The sequence below is a fragment of the Rhincodon typus genome, chromosome 33 (assembly GCF_021869965.1).
Source record: "Rhincodon typus isolate 14 chromosome 33, sRhiTyp1.1, whole genome shotgun sequence".
NCBI lineage: Eukaryota > Metazoa > Chordata > Chondrichthyes > Orectolobiformes > Rhincodontidae > Rhincodon > Rhincodon typus.
The window spans coordinates 4,046,760-4,062,696 of record NC_063364.1 but is presented as its reverse complement, the minus strand read 5'-3'; the positions used below and the strand labels follow the sequence as shown (position 1 = coordinate 4,062,696).

At 41.4% G+C, this 15,937-nt stretch overlaps 1 protein-coding gene across 2 annotated transcripts in view; it reads right to left on the bottom strand.

Annotated features, from left to right (window-relative positions):
• Positions 1 to 15,937, bottom strand: part of LOC109936348 (cell migration inducing hyaluronidase 1) — a 215,934-nt gene that overhangs the window by 23,595 nt on the left and 176,402 nt on the right. For both annotated transcript variants that reach the window (XM_048615950.1, XM_020534964.2), the window contains exons 15-19: positions 12,809 to 12,878; positions 12,545 to 12,673; positions 11,373 to 11,458; positions 11,051 to 11,182; positions 6,538 to 6,573 (exon numbers count right to left, since the gene is read on the bottom strand). In XM_048615950.1, coding sequence (XP_048471907.1) covers positions 6,538 to 6,573; positions 11,051 to 11,182; positions 11,373 to 11,458; positions 12,545 to 12,673; positions 12,809 to 12,878 — 453 coding nt within the window. The remainder of the gene's footprint in view (positions 1 to 6,537; positions 6,574 to 11,050; positions 11,183 to 11,372; positions 11,459 to 12,544; positions 12,674 to 12,808; positions 12,879 to 15,937) is intronic.

The following is a 15,937-nucleotide window of genomic DNA, read 5'->3' as shown; positions in this document are numbered from 1 at the left end:
TAATGCTTGTGGAACTGTATCTGTCCGGCCTCTTGAAGATGCCCTGTTTATGGCCACACTTTGTTTCCTGGCTATTAGCCAATTCCCTATCCATGTGAATATATTACCACCAATACAATGAGCCCTATCTTGAATATTAACCTTTTATGGGGCACGTTATCAAATGCCTTTCAGAAATCCAGGTATACAAATTCTACTAGTTCCCACTTATCAACCCTGCTAGTTACAAACTCCAAAACTCTTAAATTTATCGGACATGATTTACCTTTCATAAAATCATGTTGACTTTCTCTGATCACAAGATGTATTGTTAAGACTTCCTTAACAATCGATTGCAATACTTCCTCAATGCTTGATGCCTGACTAATGAAGACATGGTTGCAGAGTGACCAAGACTGGGAAATGATCATCCAATAGTATTCAATCTTTAGGAAAAAGAGGCAAAAAGGAAAAGGAGGTGGGATGAAAGATGAAATAAATGCAATAGTGAGTAAGGAAATCCAGATGGGGAATCACTGTAGCTGGAGTTAAGAAGCAACAAGGTGTGGAAAATATTAATCTATATTAACCTTATTTATAGGCCTCCAAATAGTAGTGATGATGTAGGGGGTGGCATCAAGCAGGTAATTAGAGATGCAGGCCACAGTAATCATGGGTGATTTTAACCTAAACATAGCAAATCACGTTTGGCAGAGGAATTCCTGGAATGTGTGCAAGATTTTTCTTTTAAACCATTATGTTGAGGAACAGCTATCCTAGATTTGGTTTTTGTACAATGAGAAGGGGTTAATTATTAATCTTGTTGAGAGGTCATTTGGAAAACAGTAACCATAACATGATGGTATTCTTCATTAGGACAAAATGTAAAGCAGTCCAATCCAAGATCAGGGCCTTAAATCTAAACAAAAGAAACTACAAAGGCAATGAGGGATATGCTGACTATGATAGACTGGGTAACTTTAATAAAGGGCATGACAGAAGAACTGATGAATGCATTGCTGTAGATATACATTCCTTTCCAGTGAAAGATTGCAATAGGACCCAACTATAGTTAACAAAGAAATTATGGTTAATATTAAGTCCAAAGAGGAGTCATATAAAATTGCTAAAGAAAACAGCAATCCTGAGGTCTAGAAGCAGTTTAGAATTCAACCTCGGGTTGTTTAAGAGGGGAAGAAATAGAGTACGACAGCAAACTTACATCGAACATAAAAGCGGACTACAAAAACTGCTATAAGTTTTTGGAGAAAGAAAGAGATTAATGAAGACAAATATAGGCCCTTACAGTCTGAAATGAATGAATTGATACTGGAGAAAAAAGGAAATGGCAGAACTACTAAACTACGTTTATGCCGTCTTCAAAGAAGAAGGCACAAAAACCCGACAAGTGCTGGGAAAACAAGGGTCTTTTGGGAAGGAGGAATTGAAGATAAGTATCATTAAAAAGTAGTGCTGTAGACATGAATGGGACTTAAAGTATACTAGAGGAGGTGGTCATGGTAATAGAGGATGCATAGGCTGTATTTTTGCGGAACAGTCCCAGTAGTTTGGAGGATTGCAAATGTACTGCACCTTTTTAAAAAGGAGGGAGAAACCGAGGAATTATAGAGCAGTTAGGCTAACATGCTGGAGACTACTATAAAGAATGTAATAACAGGACACTTCAAAAATACCAATGGGATTACACAAAGTCAGCATGAATTGATGGAAGGGAAATCATGTTTGACAAATTTACTGGAGTTTTTTGAGGATCCACTCCCTTCACCACTGATGCTCAGTAGTATCATAGTGCACTATCTACAAGATACACTGCAGAAATTCATCAATCTTCAGACAGCCCCTTTCAAACCCACAACCACTTCCATCGAGAAGGACATGGGAACACCACCACCTTGAAGTACCCCTCCAAACAACTCACCATCCCAACTTGGAAATATATCACCATTCCTTCAGTGTTTCTGGGTTAAAACTCTGGTATTCCCTCCCTAATGACATTGTAGGCCAACCCACAGCAAGTGGACTGCAGCAGTTCAAGAAGGCAGGTCACCACCACCTTTTTAAGGCAACTAGGGATGGGCAATAAATACTGGCCAGCCAGCGACAATCATGCCCCACAAGTGAATTTTTAAAAATGTAACTTATAGACTAGATGAGGGAGAACAGTGGATGTGGCGTATTTGCATTTTCATAAAACTTTTGATAAAGTCTCACATAAGAGGTTACTGTGCAATATCAAAGCACATGGGATTGGGGGTAATATACTGCCAAAGATTAAGAACTAGTTAGCAGACAGAAAACAGTGAGAATAAATGGCCTCCTTTCAAAGTGGCAGACCATAACAAATGGACAATCACAAGGACGATTGCTTTGGCCAGTTTTTCACAATATATATCAATGATTTAGACGAGCTGATTGAGTGTTATATCTCCAAGTTTGCTGATGACAGAAAACAAAGTGAACATCAGAGTGGTGGAGCAGACGGGAAGAGGTTTCATGGCAATTTAAACAGAATGAGTGGGCAATTAAATGGCAGATGCAGTATGAATATGTCCACTTTGATAGGATAAACAGAATGTAATTTAAACAGTGGTAACTTGGGAAGTGTTGATGTACCGAAGGACCCAAGTGTCATTATACACTGGTCATTGAAAGCAAGTGTACCGGTGCAGCAAGCAGTTAAAAGACAAATGGTATATTCACCTTCTTTGTAAGAGGTTTGAGTAGGTGCAAGATTTACTGGAGGTGTACAGGTCCTTGGTGCTATCACAGCTGGAGTATTGTGTGCAGTTTTAGTCTCTTTACACAACAAAAGATATACTTGTCATAGAGGGAATACAGTAAAGGCTACCAAACTGCTACCTGAGATGGCAGGTTCATTGAATAAAGAGAAATTGGGCCAACTGGGCCTGTACTCACTGTATTTAAAAGAATAAGGGAGGATCTTATTGAACCATAACATTCTGACAGGGCTGGATAGATTAGATACACAGAGGATTTTTCTCCTGGGGTTGGATTGGGTGCAGGACAAGAGATCACAGTCTCTGAAATTGCAAAGGGCTGTTTCAGATTGAAAGGAGGATAAATTTCTTCACTTAGAAGGTGGTGAACCTATGGAATTTTCTACCACAGTGTTGCAGAGGAGAAGTCACTGAATATATTTAAAGAAATTGATAGATTTCTAGAAACTGAAGGTGTTGACAGGTATGGGAAGATGACGTTGGGATAAAGGACCATTCATGCTCAATTTGAATGGTGGAACAAGCTTGATGGGCCAAATGGCCTACTTCTTCTCCTCTTTTCTATGTTTCCAACTGACACGTAGCTCCCTTCACTCTCCATTTTTTGAAAGCATTACATTTGCTAACTCCCAACTGACAGGGAGCATTCCAGAATCTTGGGAATTTTGGAAAATTATAGCCAGAGCATCTTCCATCTCTGCAGCTTCCTCTTTTAGAAACTTAGGAAGTAGGCCACAAAGAGTCTGTAAAGTTTCTTCCAGTATTTTGGTCTCTACTCATATTAATTTCCTACTTTCCTCACCCTGTTCAGCAAGTACATTATCCTCTATTTCTTGACCCTTCTCCTGTGAAAACAGATATTTGTTCAATGCCTCTGCCATTTCCTTATTCCCCATAATAATTTTAAAACCGATATTGGCATCACTGTTGGAATTTTGCAATACCTCTTGTGCTTTGGAAATGAATGTACCTTTATTTGTGAAGGTACCTTTAAGATCAAAGTGAAATGAGGCTAACTCTGGAATGGGGGATAATTAGTTTTCCTGATATTAGGAGGCCATTAGACTTCTGAGAAATGCCCATATGACTGAACTGAGGATGTTTTGGGGATTAAAATGTATTATCAAAATATATGGCTAATTGGGATCAAATTACAATGGATCTCAAACAGAGGAAGTTAATTATCCATGGAAAACAGAACCCGAAGTTGAGGGGATGAGAAAAAGCAGTTATCCAAAGAGCTGTATAACACACTTAAAAATGACAGATAGGTGAAGACAGGGAGACCAGGGACGGCAAATTACACAGGATTCCTATTACAGATGTTTTCAAAGCTGTTTTCGCCAAAGCCAAGCAGATTGTTTAAAGGGGTCAGAGAAGACAGCCTCTGTGCCATCAAGCCTGCTTAAGCCTTACTCCTTCATAATGAAATGAGAATGGATCTCATTTCATTTGTCCTACGGGGGAAGTGTTATGCTGATGGATCAGAATCCCAAAGAATTTGCAGACATTTCTTACTTTTAATTCCAAACGTGTTGCTTTTCAAGATCTGCAATGGAAAAACTGCAGATTTAAATTCCAGTGACTGTCTGTACAGCCCTGTGTGAAGCCAATGGAATGTTGCACTCTGCTGTACCCCATGAGTAATGATGTTCAGGGATATGGGGGAAAAGGCAGGAGATTGGTACTAAATAATAGAGCCAGACTAGAGGGCTTTTGTGATGCAGTGATAGTGTCCCTACCTTTGGGCCAGGAGGCCCAATTCCAGACCCCCCTGCTCCAGAGGTGTGTTATAACATCTGTGATCAAGTGGCCAGCAGGAGAAATGGCTACTCGACTGGTTGAGAGCTACAATCAAGCATGCTGGGAATTTGGTCAAGCTAGCTTAAACTCTGACTTTGGTTAAAACTGCAGCCAGGACATGTTGGGACCTGTCCTATAAGCTGTGACCTGCAGTTTCCTACATTGACCAAATAAGGGAGGTGTCCTACTGGTCTGCTCGACATACTGGCACCACTATTACCTTGTATGGAGCATAGTATGTGGCTGTTTACGACTTGGTATAAACATTTGGGAGTTATAAGCTCCATTGGCTGGGATCAAACATTGTGATTAAGTTTGGTCAATTCTTTGGCTGAATGCCAGAGAAGTTTCTGGAAGAATGAGCACGCTTTGGGGATAAAAGTTACAAGCACAGGGTTTTTATATTCACGAAGTACGTGCCCTGAAGTTATCTTCAAAGAGTCGAAGAGCCATGAGGCAAGATCTACACCGAGAATGAAAGTTGGCCTGTTTACTTGAATCAAAGTAATATTTGTTTCAAGCCAAACTTAGAGTTAGAGTTAATGTGAATTAAATTAAAGTAAGATAAAGTGAAGTCAAATGAAGTGAGTTAAAGTTGAGGTTAAGTTAGATGAAGGAAGAAGTAAATGTTGCAACAAATGTATGGTTTATATTAATACCTAAAGAGTTTATTTAAGGGTTTGTTTCATTATATTCTGAATTGACCTCATCTTTTGTCTGTCACGCAAAGGAAGAACACCTGGAAGAAGGGTGAAGTCCTCTTTCAGATAATAGATCCCTGAATAGCTTGACTGGTGATAGAGTCAGAGCAGTTATGATTGTCCAAATGGCCTACTTCTGCACCATAATAATTTGTGATTCTACGAAACTGTCTACTTCAAGAGAGGGAGAGACTTAACAGGAAGAGAAAACAAGGTGGTCGTTGATCTCTTCCCTGTTGGAAGGAAGCCACCGTGTGCAGAAATGTCTGCTTTACCATTCAGGAATGCACAAGGACTGGGTTTAAATGGCCATTTTCAACTCAACCTAAGGGTAGTAGTGGGACTGAAGCCTCTCATATGGAAGAGGCTGGGTTGGAACAGTAGGGTGCTGTGAAGGTCACTGTCAAAAAAACCTATGCCCTAGTTTCCCTCGTGTTACAGGTAAAGATCTCTGACTCACTATCTCACTCAGAGCTGCAAACCAGTAGAAAATGGAATCAGAACAAAGGAAGGTCATTAAGCCTACAGAACCAAGAATCTCAAAAAATCATCTGTTCAGCTACCAATGTCAACATATCAGTAATCTCCACTGTAACAGTCACAATGTTTGAGAACCATGCAGAGACTGATCCATGTATCTATTTTTTAAAACTTTTATCAATTTGGTCTCTCCCCTTCTTTCTAATCTGTATCTATGAGTTGCATTACTAATTCTTCTCACATTTAATAATCTCTGTGTTAATTCGAGAAAGCCTATTTAAACTGGCTCCTTTTAAAACAGAAGTTGGTCCAGGTAGAAAGATATCTGTAAGGGAAGGGATCTAATTATCATCATAGATCATCATCATAGAATTCCTACAGTGTGGAAACAGGACCTTCGGCCCAACAAGTCCTCACCAACCCATATCCCTATAACCCACCTAAGCTCCATATCTCTGAACACTATGGGCAATTTAACATGGCCAATCCACCTAGCCTGCACATCTTTGGACTGTGGGAGGAAACCGGAGCACCAGGAGGAAACCCACGCAGACACAGGGAGAACATGCAAACTCCACATATACAGTCACCCAAGGGTGGAATCGAACCCAGATCCCTGGTGCTGTGAGGCAGGAGTGCTAAAATGAACTTTGGTGCAACCAATTAAGAGGGTTAGTGAATAAAGAAAGGGAGCCAGTTTATCCCTCCTCACCCAAGAGTTCAACATTTTGGAGTATCCCCTCTGGAAAGTAACAAATTGGGTAATGTGCCTGGAGTCTGGTCGTATGATAGACTTGATTACTACAAGCTCTTACCTTGCAAGAGTCAGTCCAATTCCATTATCAGCAAATCTAAGGAAAAAGGACAAACAAAGTGAATAATTGTATGACTGGAATTGAAGCTGAATTTTTCCAGGCCTAAGGCTCCAACATCTAACAAACATCAATGACGTAAATGGATAGCTCAGTCACAGCTCAGTGCATCACAGTTTGCTCAATGCACTCATTCTGTCCAATCTTCTTAATCTCTGTGAAAAAGCAAACAACAGACGGCAAATCACCAGTTCCTATGTGTCGTGACAAAATAAATACATTCAAAACAAAATGTGTTTCTAATTTCCTATCCTCCGTGATTAGGGTAGTTCGCCCCTTCATTTTCTCCGTATGTGTCTCTCTGGGTATCGTGAATTAATATTGCTGTTTCTGGCACTCTTCAATGTATTGCATGGATTCTGCATGAATTTTATAGCAAATAGGTCTACTCTGTAACTGAGATTGAACATCCGAGAACAAAACTAAAGCAAGAATTATCAATGCACCAGTCGCTGTTAGGAGTTGGCTTTCACTCTCATTGTCTGGAAATAATGGGCCAGTAATGGCCTGAAAATGGGTATGGTGGCCATCCATTTCCCATCAAAACTGGCAATGTAGTCGATTTCATTTGGGAAAAGACCCACAACCAGGTCATCAAAACGTCACCTACTAATATAGAAGTCTGAGTTCAATAATGAAAATACAACACTGATTCTCAATCCTGTTTGCAGCTGGTTGAAGTCTGTGCAATGCTAAACAGAAACTCTTGCTCCTTCTGGCCACACAAAAAAAAGCTACAGAACCCCTACACTTGTATTCATCAGATCATACCGATACTGGAGATGGGTAAAAGGCCCTTTGGCTTTCATGAATCATCTAATAGTCTAAGAGAGACATTGTTGTTTTCCAATTTGCATGGATGCATCAGATGACCAGTGACAGAAACATGAGGGAAAGGAATTCACATGATGTAACCTCTGGAAATACTTCCAGCCAGAATTGGTATCCCCATCACCACTCAAATTGGCATTTGAATAACTTTCAAAATCTATCCAATAATGTCAATGAAGAAAAGTGGACTAAGTGAATTGATTGTAAAGACGACAGTGCAGAACCTGGTGCTCAGGGATATGGTGAAAGGTGACAGAAAACAATGGAATTCAATAGCGAAGTAGGCAAGACTTCATGACTGAGGCCCAGAGGTTCAGAAATCTGAAACAACTAAAGAACAAAGATTTGGAATTCTGTAAGTGAGGCACTGAGAAATCTCATCTGAATAATTAAAATACCACCACCTCCAATTTTGTAGGGCCTGTGTGCACAGAGATGGCCATACAGGCTTGTCCAGGCTTACAGCCCAAATGAGTGCTCAATTTTTGGAGATCAATTTATTTTAATAATTTTCATAAGTTCCCAATGCAGCTTCTGCCTTATTCTGGAAGTGAGAATAATAGGGCATTCAGTCCCACAGGCCAAGTCTGCCATTAGATTACAGTGAACAACTGCTCAAAGCAGCGTAGTGGAGCATAAGCCAAAGGGGAATTCCTTCTTTAAATTTCATTGGTTGCAAATGGAATGGTGAAGGGTAGGGATGCATTCAAATCTCTGAGCTATCTCAATGTTATTTGCCAGCTCTTTCTACATTTACTTTGCCAAATCTACCTTGGAAAACATCCATCAACATGATCTTGAAGATTTCCACAGGCCTACAATCTACAGACTTTTGGCAAAAGAAAGTGTGTTTCCTGATTTCACAGTCGAGTACTGAATATCATTTCAATATTTTCTGGATTTCAGATTGGATTCTGGAATATTTGCCAGCCTTGCTGTTTACCACTGGGGTGGCACGGTGGCTCAGTGGTTAGCACTGCAGCCTCACAGCACGAGGGACCCAGGTTCAGTTCCACCCTCAGGCGACTATCTGTGTGGAGTTTTCACGTTCTCCCCGTGTCTGCATCGGTTTCCTCCGGATGCTCTGGTTTCCTGCCACAGTCCAAAGATGTGCAGGGTAGGTGGATTGGCTGTGCTAAATTGCCCATCGTGTTGAGGGATATGGAGCTTAGGTGGGTTATAGGGGGATGGGTTGGTGTGGACTTGTTGAGCCAAAGGGCCTGTTCCCACCCTGTAGGGATTCTATGATCTAACAAGGCAAAAGCCAATTGTAGTGAAACTCGGTGTTGACATGCCATCAGTCTGTGGGCAAATCACTGAAGTACACATGCTCAGGCGAAGGTATTTATCTGTGCGCTGTCCTCCGTGAAGCTTGTTTCACATGTACGTACAGATAATACCCCGTTTTGCCTTGCAAATGATGCTCTTCACTATTGCACAGTTACCCCATTGATCTAACATTCGGTATTGGATGAGTAGAAATGTCCTTCAATTAAATATTGCTTTTGATTCCTGCCACAAACACCATGCCCTATCCACCAATCCCATCTCTCTCCCAGGCCACTGTCTCTGATTGAACCTGATTGTTCACACCCTTGGACTTGGTGGTTCATTCTCTGTCTCAACAGTCGCTGTTGAGATGGAGGGAATCCTGTGGCAGGTAAGTCACCTCCTGACTCCCCAGGATTCTGTCACAGTCATAGAGTCATACAGCATGGAAACCCTTCAATCCAGCTCGTCGATGCCAACCAGAAATCCCAATCTGACATAGTCCCATTTGCCGTCATTTGGCCCATATCCCTCTAAACCCTTCCTATTCACATATCTATCCACATGCCTTTTAAATGTTGTAATCATACCAGCCTCCACCACTTCCTCTGGCAGCTTGTTCCATATATGCACCACCCTCTGCATGAAAAAGTTCTCTCTCAGGATCTTTTCAAATCTTGCCCCTCTCACCTTAAATCTATGCCGTATGGTTTTGGACTACCCCAACCTAGGAAAAAGACCTTGGCTGTTTGTGTTTTTTTCCCCTTGTTTGTTAAAGCCCCACCATCTACAAGGCACAAATCAGGTGTGTGAAGGTAAACTCCCCACTTGCCTGGATATATGCCATACTCTAACCCAAACACTCAAGATGTTTGCCACTATCCAGGACAAAGTAGCCTAATTGATGAGTACCACAACCAATATCTTCAACATTCACTTCCTTCAGCACTAGCACAGAGTGACAACATTGTATACCACCTCCAAGATTCATGGCACAAACTCACCAAAGCTCCTCCAACCGCTCCTTGCAAAGCCTCAAATTTTACCTCCGAGATGGACAAAGGCAATGGGAACATCAGAACCTGCAAGTTCCCCTCCAAACCACACTCCGTCATGATTTGGAAATTTATCACCATTCTTTCAATGTCAATGCATCAAAATTCCAAGACTCCCTCCTTAACAGCATTGTGGGTGTTCCTACACTACTAGGACTATAGCAGTTCAAGATGGCACCACCACCTTCTACCGGGCTACTAGGGCAGGCTAGTCTGGCCAATTTAACCTCAGCTAGATGCTGGTCTGGCCAATTTAAACTCATATCCTAGGAATAAATAAAAAAAAGCTTTCATTTTACTGCTCACTCCCAATATCCTTTGATCCCTGACAGACTAAAATTATGGAGTTGTTGGTTGGTTCACCGAGCTGACTAGTTTACGTGCAAATGTTTCATTTCCTTCTAGGTGACATCAACAGAGCTGCACAGCCTCCGCTGAAGCACTGTTGTTCTGTCCTGCTCTGAATTTATATGGTCTGGTCTGGTCTGTCATGGTGGGCAGTCTCCTTTCCAGTTTTGTGCCGTAATGGTATGTAGATGGAGTCTATTTCAACATGTTTGTTAATTGCATTGGTGGTTGAAAACCAGGCTTTCAGGAATTTTCATGCTTGTCTTTGTCCCAGTCAAATTGATGTCCTTCCATGTTGGAATGTATTGAAGCGAGGGAGAGTTGGTCGTGCCGTTTTTTTGCGAGTTGGTGTTCATGTATCCTGGGGGCAAGCTTCCTGCCCATCTGTCCTATATAGTGTTTCTTGCAGTTGCTGTAAGGTATTTTATATATTACATTTGTCCTGCTCATTGTGGATATGGGGTCTTTCTTCTTTGAGAGTAACTGGCGAAGCGTGGCTGTTGGTTTGTTGTCTTATGGCACAGATCTTTGTTAAAACATTAATTATGTTCATCTCAGCTTTAAGTATACCTGTACTCAACAATGGAGTACTCGGATAGAGAATTCCAAAGATCCAAAACCCTTTGAGTGAAGCTCATCTCAGTCCCAAATAATTGGTTCCTTACCTTGTAACTGCGCTCCAAGTTTTAGATTCTAGCTTGATTTCAACATTTGTGCTGTGAAGCACTTTGGGAAATTTAATTACAATAAGGGAGTTATGTAAATGCAAGTTGTTGCTGCATCCTAGAAACGGATAAAGAGATTGTAGGCTGGTGAGCTAAATACAGCAGTTCTCAAGTATCTGCATAGTAGAGGAAGTGCTGATGTAGTACATTTTGACTTAAATTACATTTTCAACCTTTAATTCATCTTTTATAGATGTAACATTTTTAAGAGATTGAATTGAAACTTACTGGCAGTTCTCCAACCACACGTCTCCACCACGAAGCCAAGCACCGTGGTCCTGGTTTTTATATGCAATATAATTTTTGATTATAGCAGGTTCCCTCGGTTTATGAGGATCAGCTCCTTTATGGGGACTGTACCTAGGTAAGAAATCACATAGCTCCTTTATATAGTCCAAAGAAAACAAGAATTTATTTGCAATTTTATAACTTTACCGGAGAAAATTTCACTGGATGGTCATGGAGTTCATGCTTTTAAAATCAAGTGTATGAAACACAGATAGTTTCAATTAGGCCGCTTCTAAATTGGAGTCTCTGTGCATCAACTCACCTGGCACCAACCAGTGAGAGGAATGGCCTCTTGTCCTTTGCATTAGCTTCAGTTGTTTTTACTCCATTATCAATCATCATACCAGCCTGGAACATAGATTGAAAAACACTTGAAACACTCTTTTGATATCGAGATAACATAAAATGTTAAATGAAACTAGTCCAGCCAGGAGATTGCAAATTTTGAATGGGATGTGTGATTTAACACAACATGAAATTCATTATCTTTAAAATGGCATCTGTGGGGATCCGAAAGGAGCCAGCAAATCACCAGCCAATGGCAACAAGGCTGGAAGCCCAGTTTGAGGCCTTCTGGTTGGAGTCAGCACTCTATGGTCCATTGTCTCGAGTCTAGAATGGGGGGAGGCTCCTGTTCTAGATCTGTCACAATGGGCCATAAACTAATTAAGCTTTATGAGTACTGGGGCCTTTCTATTTTCTACAAAGAAACTTCATTTTCATTGAATTAAAAAGGTCCAAAGTAATCTACTTGAAGGAATCTCAACATGGTACTTTAATTATGACCAGATGTTGCCTGAAACCATACACTCTGATTTGCGTAGTTCAGTTTAGGAAACTCGGTCGGTATGGACGAGTTGGGCCGAAGGGCCTGTTTCTGTGCTGTACGACTTTATGACACAACACAAACTAAGACATTGGAAATCGTGAACAGTAGGCACTGCTGAGAAATCAGGGCCAGAATGACTCCCTGTACCAACTGCCTCAATGTTTCAGAAAGGGTTTGCCCAGACTTTTCACACCCAAATCTGCCTGGAATTTTTAATCTTTTTGTTTTCTCCTCTCTCAGGAGATAACCTTGTTTTGATATAGAGATGTGCAAAGTCACAATTTTGAAAGATGGGTTGAATGGACAGGGGAGCGTTACTTGTCCATCACTGTACAAACTGCTTCACCAGTCTGTCTGTGTTGATATTTGTCAATGCAATTTAGATGCACACCCCATGATGTTGGGAATGAGTTTAAAGACAAAATTGTCTTATTTTCCACCATGTTTTTACATCAGCAGAATTCACAACAGCTGGGAATATATTCATAAATATTCACAGCGACCCATATTTTTTAACAAATACCAGCTAAATGACTATAAAGATGTTTATCTCATTCCTTCAGTGTAGCTCTCTGCTGTATTACAGAAATTGCGTGCAGACTTACCCTATAGTTGGAATGAGCCCTGTTGTTGGTGAACTTTCCCAATGGCACATGTTCAGAATAACCAGGGGAATACATTCCTTCTGAAGGCCCTGTGGGCACGTGGTGGAAAATAAACCAAAATCCAGTTTCCTGTGATGTAAACATGCAGATAAATATTTGTACTTCCAAAAGGTGCTGTTCTGCAGTTTAAATATGGAATAAATAGCCAGCACATGACTCTGACCTCACGGTAAATACTAACATATGAGACAGGAGAGGACCTACCTCAGACCCTGCAGCTGAGCAGTTGATGAGATTATTGTTGGGATTTGCGATCCAAAACGTGGAGACTGCACTGAAATAAAACAGCAAAGATTTACTCTGTAGGTGGAGTGACACGTCCAATTCAAGTTCATGAATCCTTACAGTGTGGAAGCGGGCTATTCAGCCCATTGAGTCACACCAACCCTCTGAAGCGCGCACCCATACACAGACCCATCCCCCAACCCTATCCCTGCAACCCTATATTTCCCATGGCTAATCCACCTAGTCTGCATATCCCTGGACACTATGGGCAATTTAGCATGGCCAATCCAGCTAACCTGCACATTTTGGACTATGGGAGGAAACCAGAGCGCCCAGAGGAAACCCACACAGACAGCCTAAGGGTGGAATCGAACCCGGGTCTGTGGTACTGTAAGACAACAGTGCTAACCACTGAACTACCCCATGCCACCCCAAAAACCAAAAAGCTCAGTACCTTGTACTTGTTAATTTTCTTAAATTGTACACGGGAAGTTACATTTTATTAGGATACTTATTCTTTTAGCATTCTGGATCTGGTCTTTTATAAAAGACAAAGCAGTTCATCATAAAAGTTTCTGTTTGCTTTATCTCCCTGCACCCTGACACATCTCAGAAGTGGCGTTACCTGTTAAACTGTTCACAATCTGACTTTACACCAGTTTCCAACAGGGATTCCAAAGAGCTGTGCTTACCAGGCCACAAAGGAGCACAGATTGTGATCGAGAGCATTGCACTAAGCATTACCTACAGCTCAGTCCACATGACTTAAAGTGAAATGGTTTCTTGTTCAATGATTTCATGGATATAGACACCAAACATAGAATCACGCAGCAAGGAATATGCCCATTCACTTCTCGTACCTCTACTGGCATTTTGAATGGGCTGTTTAATTTATTTCCATGTAACAACACTTTCCAAAACACTTTACAATAGTCTTCTTCAAGCACATGCCCAATTGCCTCCTGATATTTGATATGGAATCTGCTTCCTTACCAACAATGCTTTCCACGTCTTGACAGTCCTCCATGCCCATATAGCTCTTTGTCAATTATATTAATTCTATGATCTCTGGTTAGCAAACCATTTATCAGCGCCCAAAACTTCAGCCTTCCTGCTCCTCTGATGCTGCTGGGCCTGCTGTGTTCATCCAGCTCTACGCCTTGTTATCTCAGATTTTCCAGCATGTGCAGTTCCTACTATCTCTGAAACATTTATCAGAGCATTTCCTTTAAGCATTTTGATCAAAATGCTTCAGATTCCGAGTATGTTTGCAGGTTGTCTCCTCGACCTTCTCTGTTTCATGGTGAACAATGTCACTTCTCCAATCTCTCCACATGGCTAAAGTTTTTGCCTCCATTTAGCAAAGCTCCCCTTCAGGGCTTTGACATTGTTCCTACAGTGTGGCACCCAAGACATCTTGTGCAGTTTTCTTCCTTCTTGGATTAGGAACATACTGATTAAGAAAGTGCACATGACAGGAAATCTTCTGTCTTGTCCTAATTGGGTTAGTCCAATTGCAATTCCATTATTTTTAAATTTCTCTGCATTCTGCCTGCAGATTTGCACCTCTACGCAGTTCTCATTATCCTTGGGTTTATAGTAAACATTCATCAATGTACCAGCTTCTTTTCTGTTCCTCAGCTCTAACCAAATCAGTTCAGTCATTGAACATTCCAGTTTTCCTTTGGTAAAACTTTTCTATCACACTCAATGATGCTATCACCTTCTCCACCATTTTCTCTTTCTTTCCCTATTCCTCCTGAATACATTGAAACCAGGAATGTTTGGTTCCCATTCCTGCCCACAGTTGAGACAACTCTCCCTTATCGCCAACTGGTGTCTGTAGCTCAGTAGCTTTTGCTTGAACACACTGAGTCCAGCATCATCTTTTTCTCTTCCTCTAACTTCTTCAATGAGATACAAATCTCCAGATCTTTCTGCTCCTGCACCCTCTTCTTAAATTTTAGCAATTTTGCTATACTGTCCCTCTTCATTCTTCCTTCCAAAACGCATCACTGCAAACCTTTCTGTAAATCTGCTTCACTGATCTGATCTCTTGGGCAGCCTTGATTTTAATCACTCCCCATTGATGGCTGTGTCTTCAACGGCCTAGGCCCAATGTCATCGAATTTACTCCTTACAACTCCGCCTCTCGGTCTCGTCTTCCTTTTTTAAGAGACTCCTTAACATTGGTGTAGAAGTCGGCCATTCAGGCTGCCAAGCCTGCTCTGCCATTCAATATAATCGCGTCTGATTGAACACTTCAATGCCTTATATCCACGTCATTATGCCGCCATAATTATTCATGGCATTTTAATTTTACTTTTTAATTACTATGCCTTTGAACAAGGTATTCATCACCCAACCTGGCGTCATTCGGTATGTGCCTCAGAATCTTTTGTCGTTTTATAATTTTCCTGTGAGGCATCTTGAGACATCACATTACACTAAAGGTGCTATATCGAATCAGTAGCAGCGGTTGTTGTTAAACTTCATTTGCCTTGTGTTCCTTCGTTTTCCCAGTCTTGCTAAGACATCCTAAAATGTACAACTGGTGTGTGTGTGTGTGAGTGTGTGCACGTGCGTGTGTGTGCGTGTGTGTGTGTGTCTGTGTCTGTGTGCATATATATATGTGTGTGTTTGTGTGTCTGTGTCTCTGTCTATGTCTGTGTGTGTGTCTCTGTGTCTATGTCTGTGTGTGTCTGTGCGTGTCTGTGCCTGTCTGTGCGTGTCTGTGCGTGTCTGTGCGTGTGCCTGTGTATGTGTGTGTGCCTGTGTCTGTGTGTGTGTATCTGTGTCTCTGTGTCTATGTCTGTGTGTCTCTTTGTCTATGTCTGTGTGTATGTGTCTGTGTCTATCTGCGCGCGTGCGTGTATCTGTGTGTGTGTCTGTGCGTGTGCGCGCGTCTGTGTATATATATATGTGTGTATTTGTGTGTCTGTGTGTCTCTCTGTCTATGTCTGTGTGTGTATGCGCATGTGTATCTGTGTCTGTCTGTATGCGTGCCTGTGTGTGTGTGTGTGTATCTGTGTCTGCGAGTGTGCGTGTTTGTGTGTCTGTGTGTCTCTGTGTCTATGTCTCTGTGTCTATGTCTCTGTGTCTATGTCT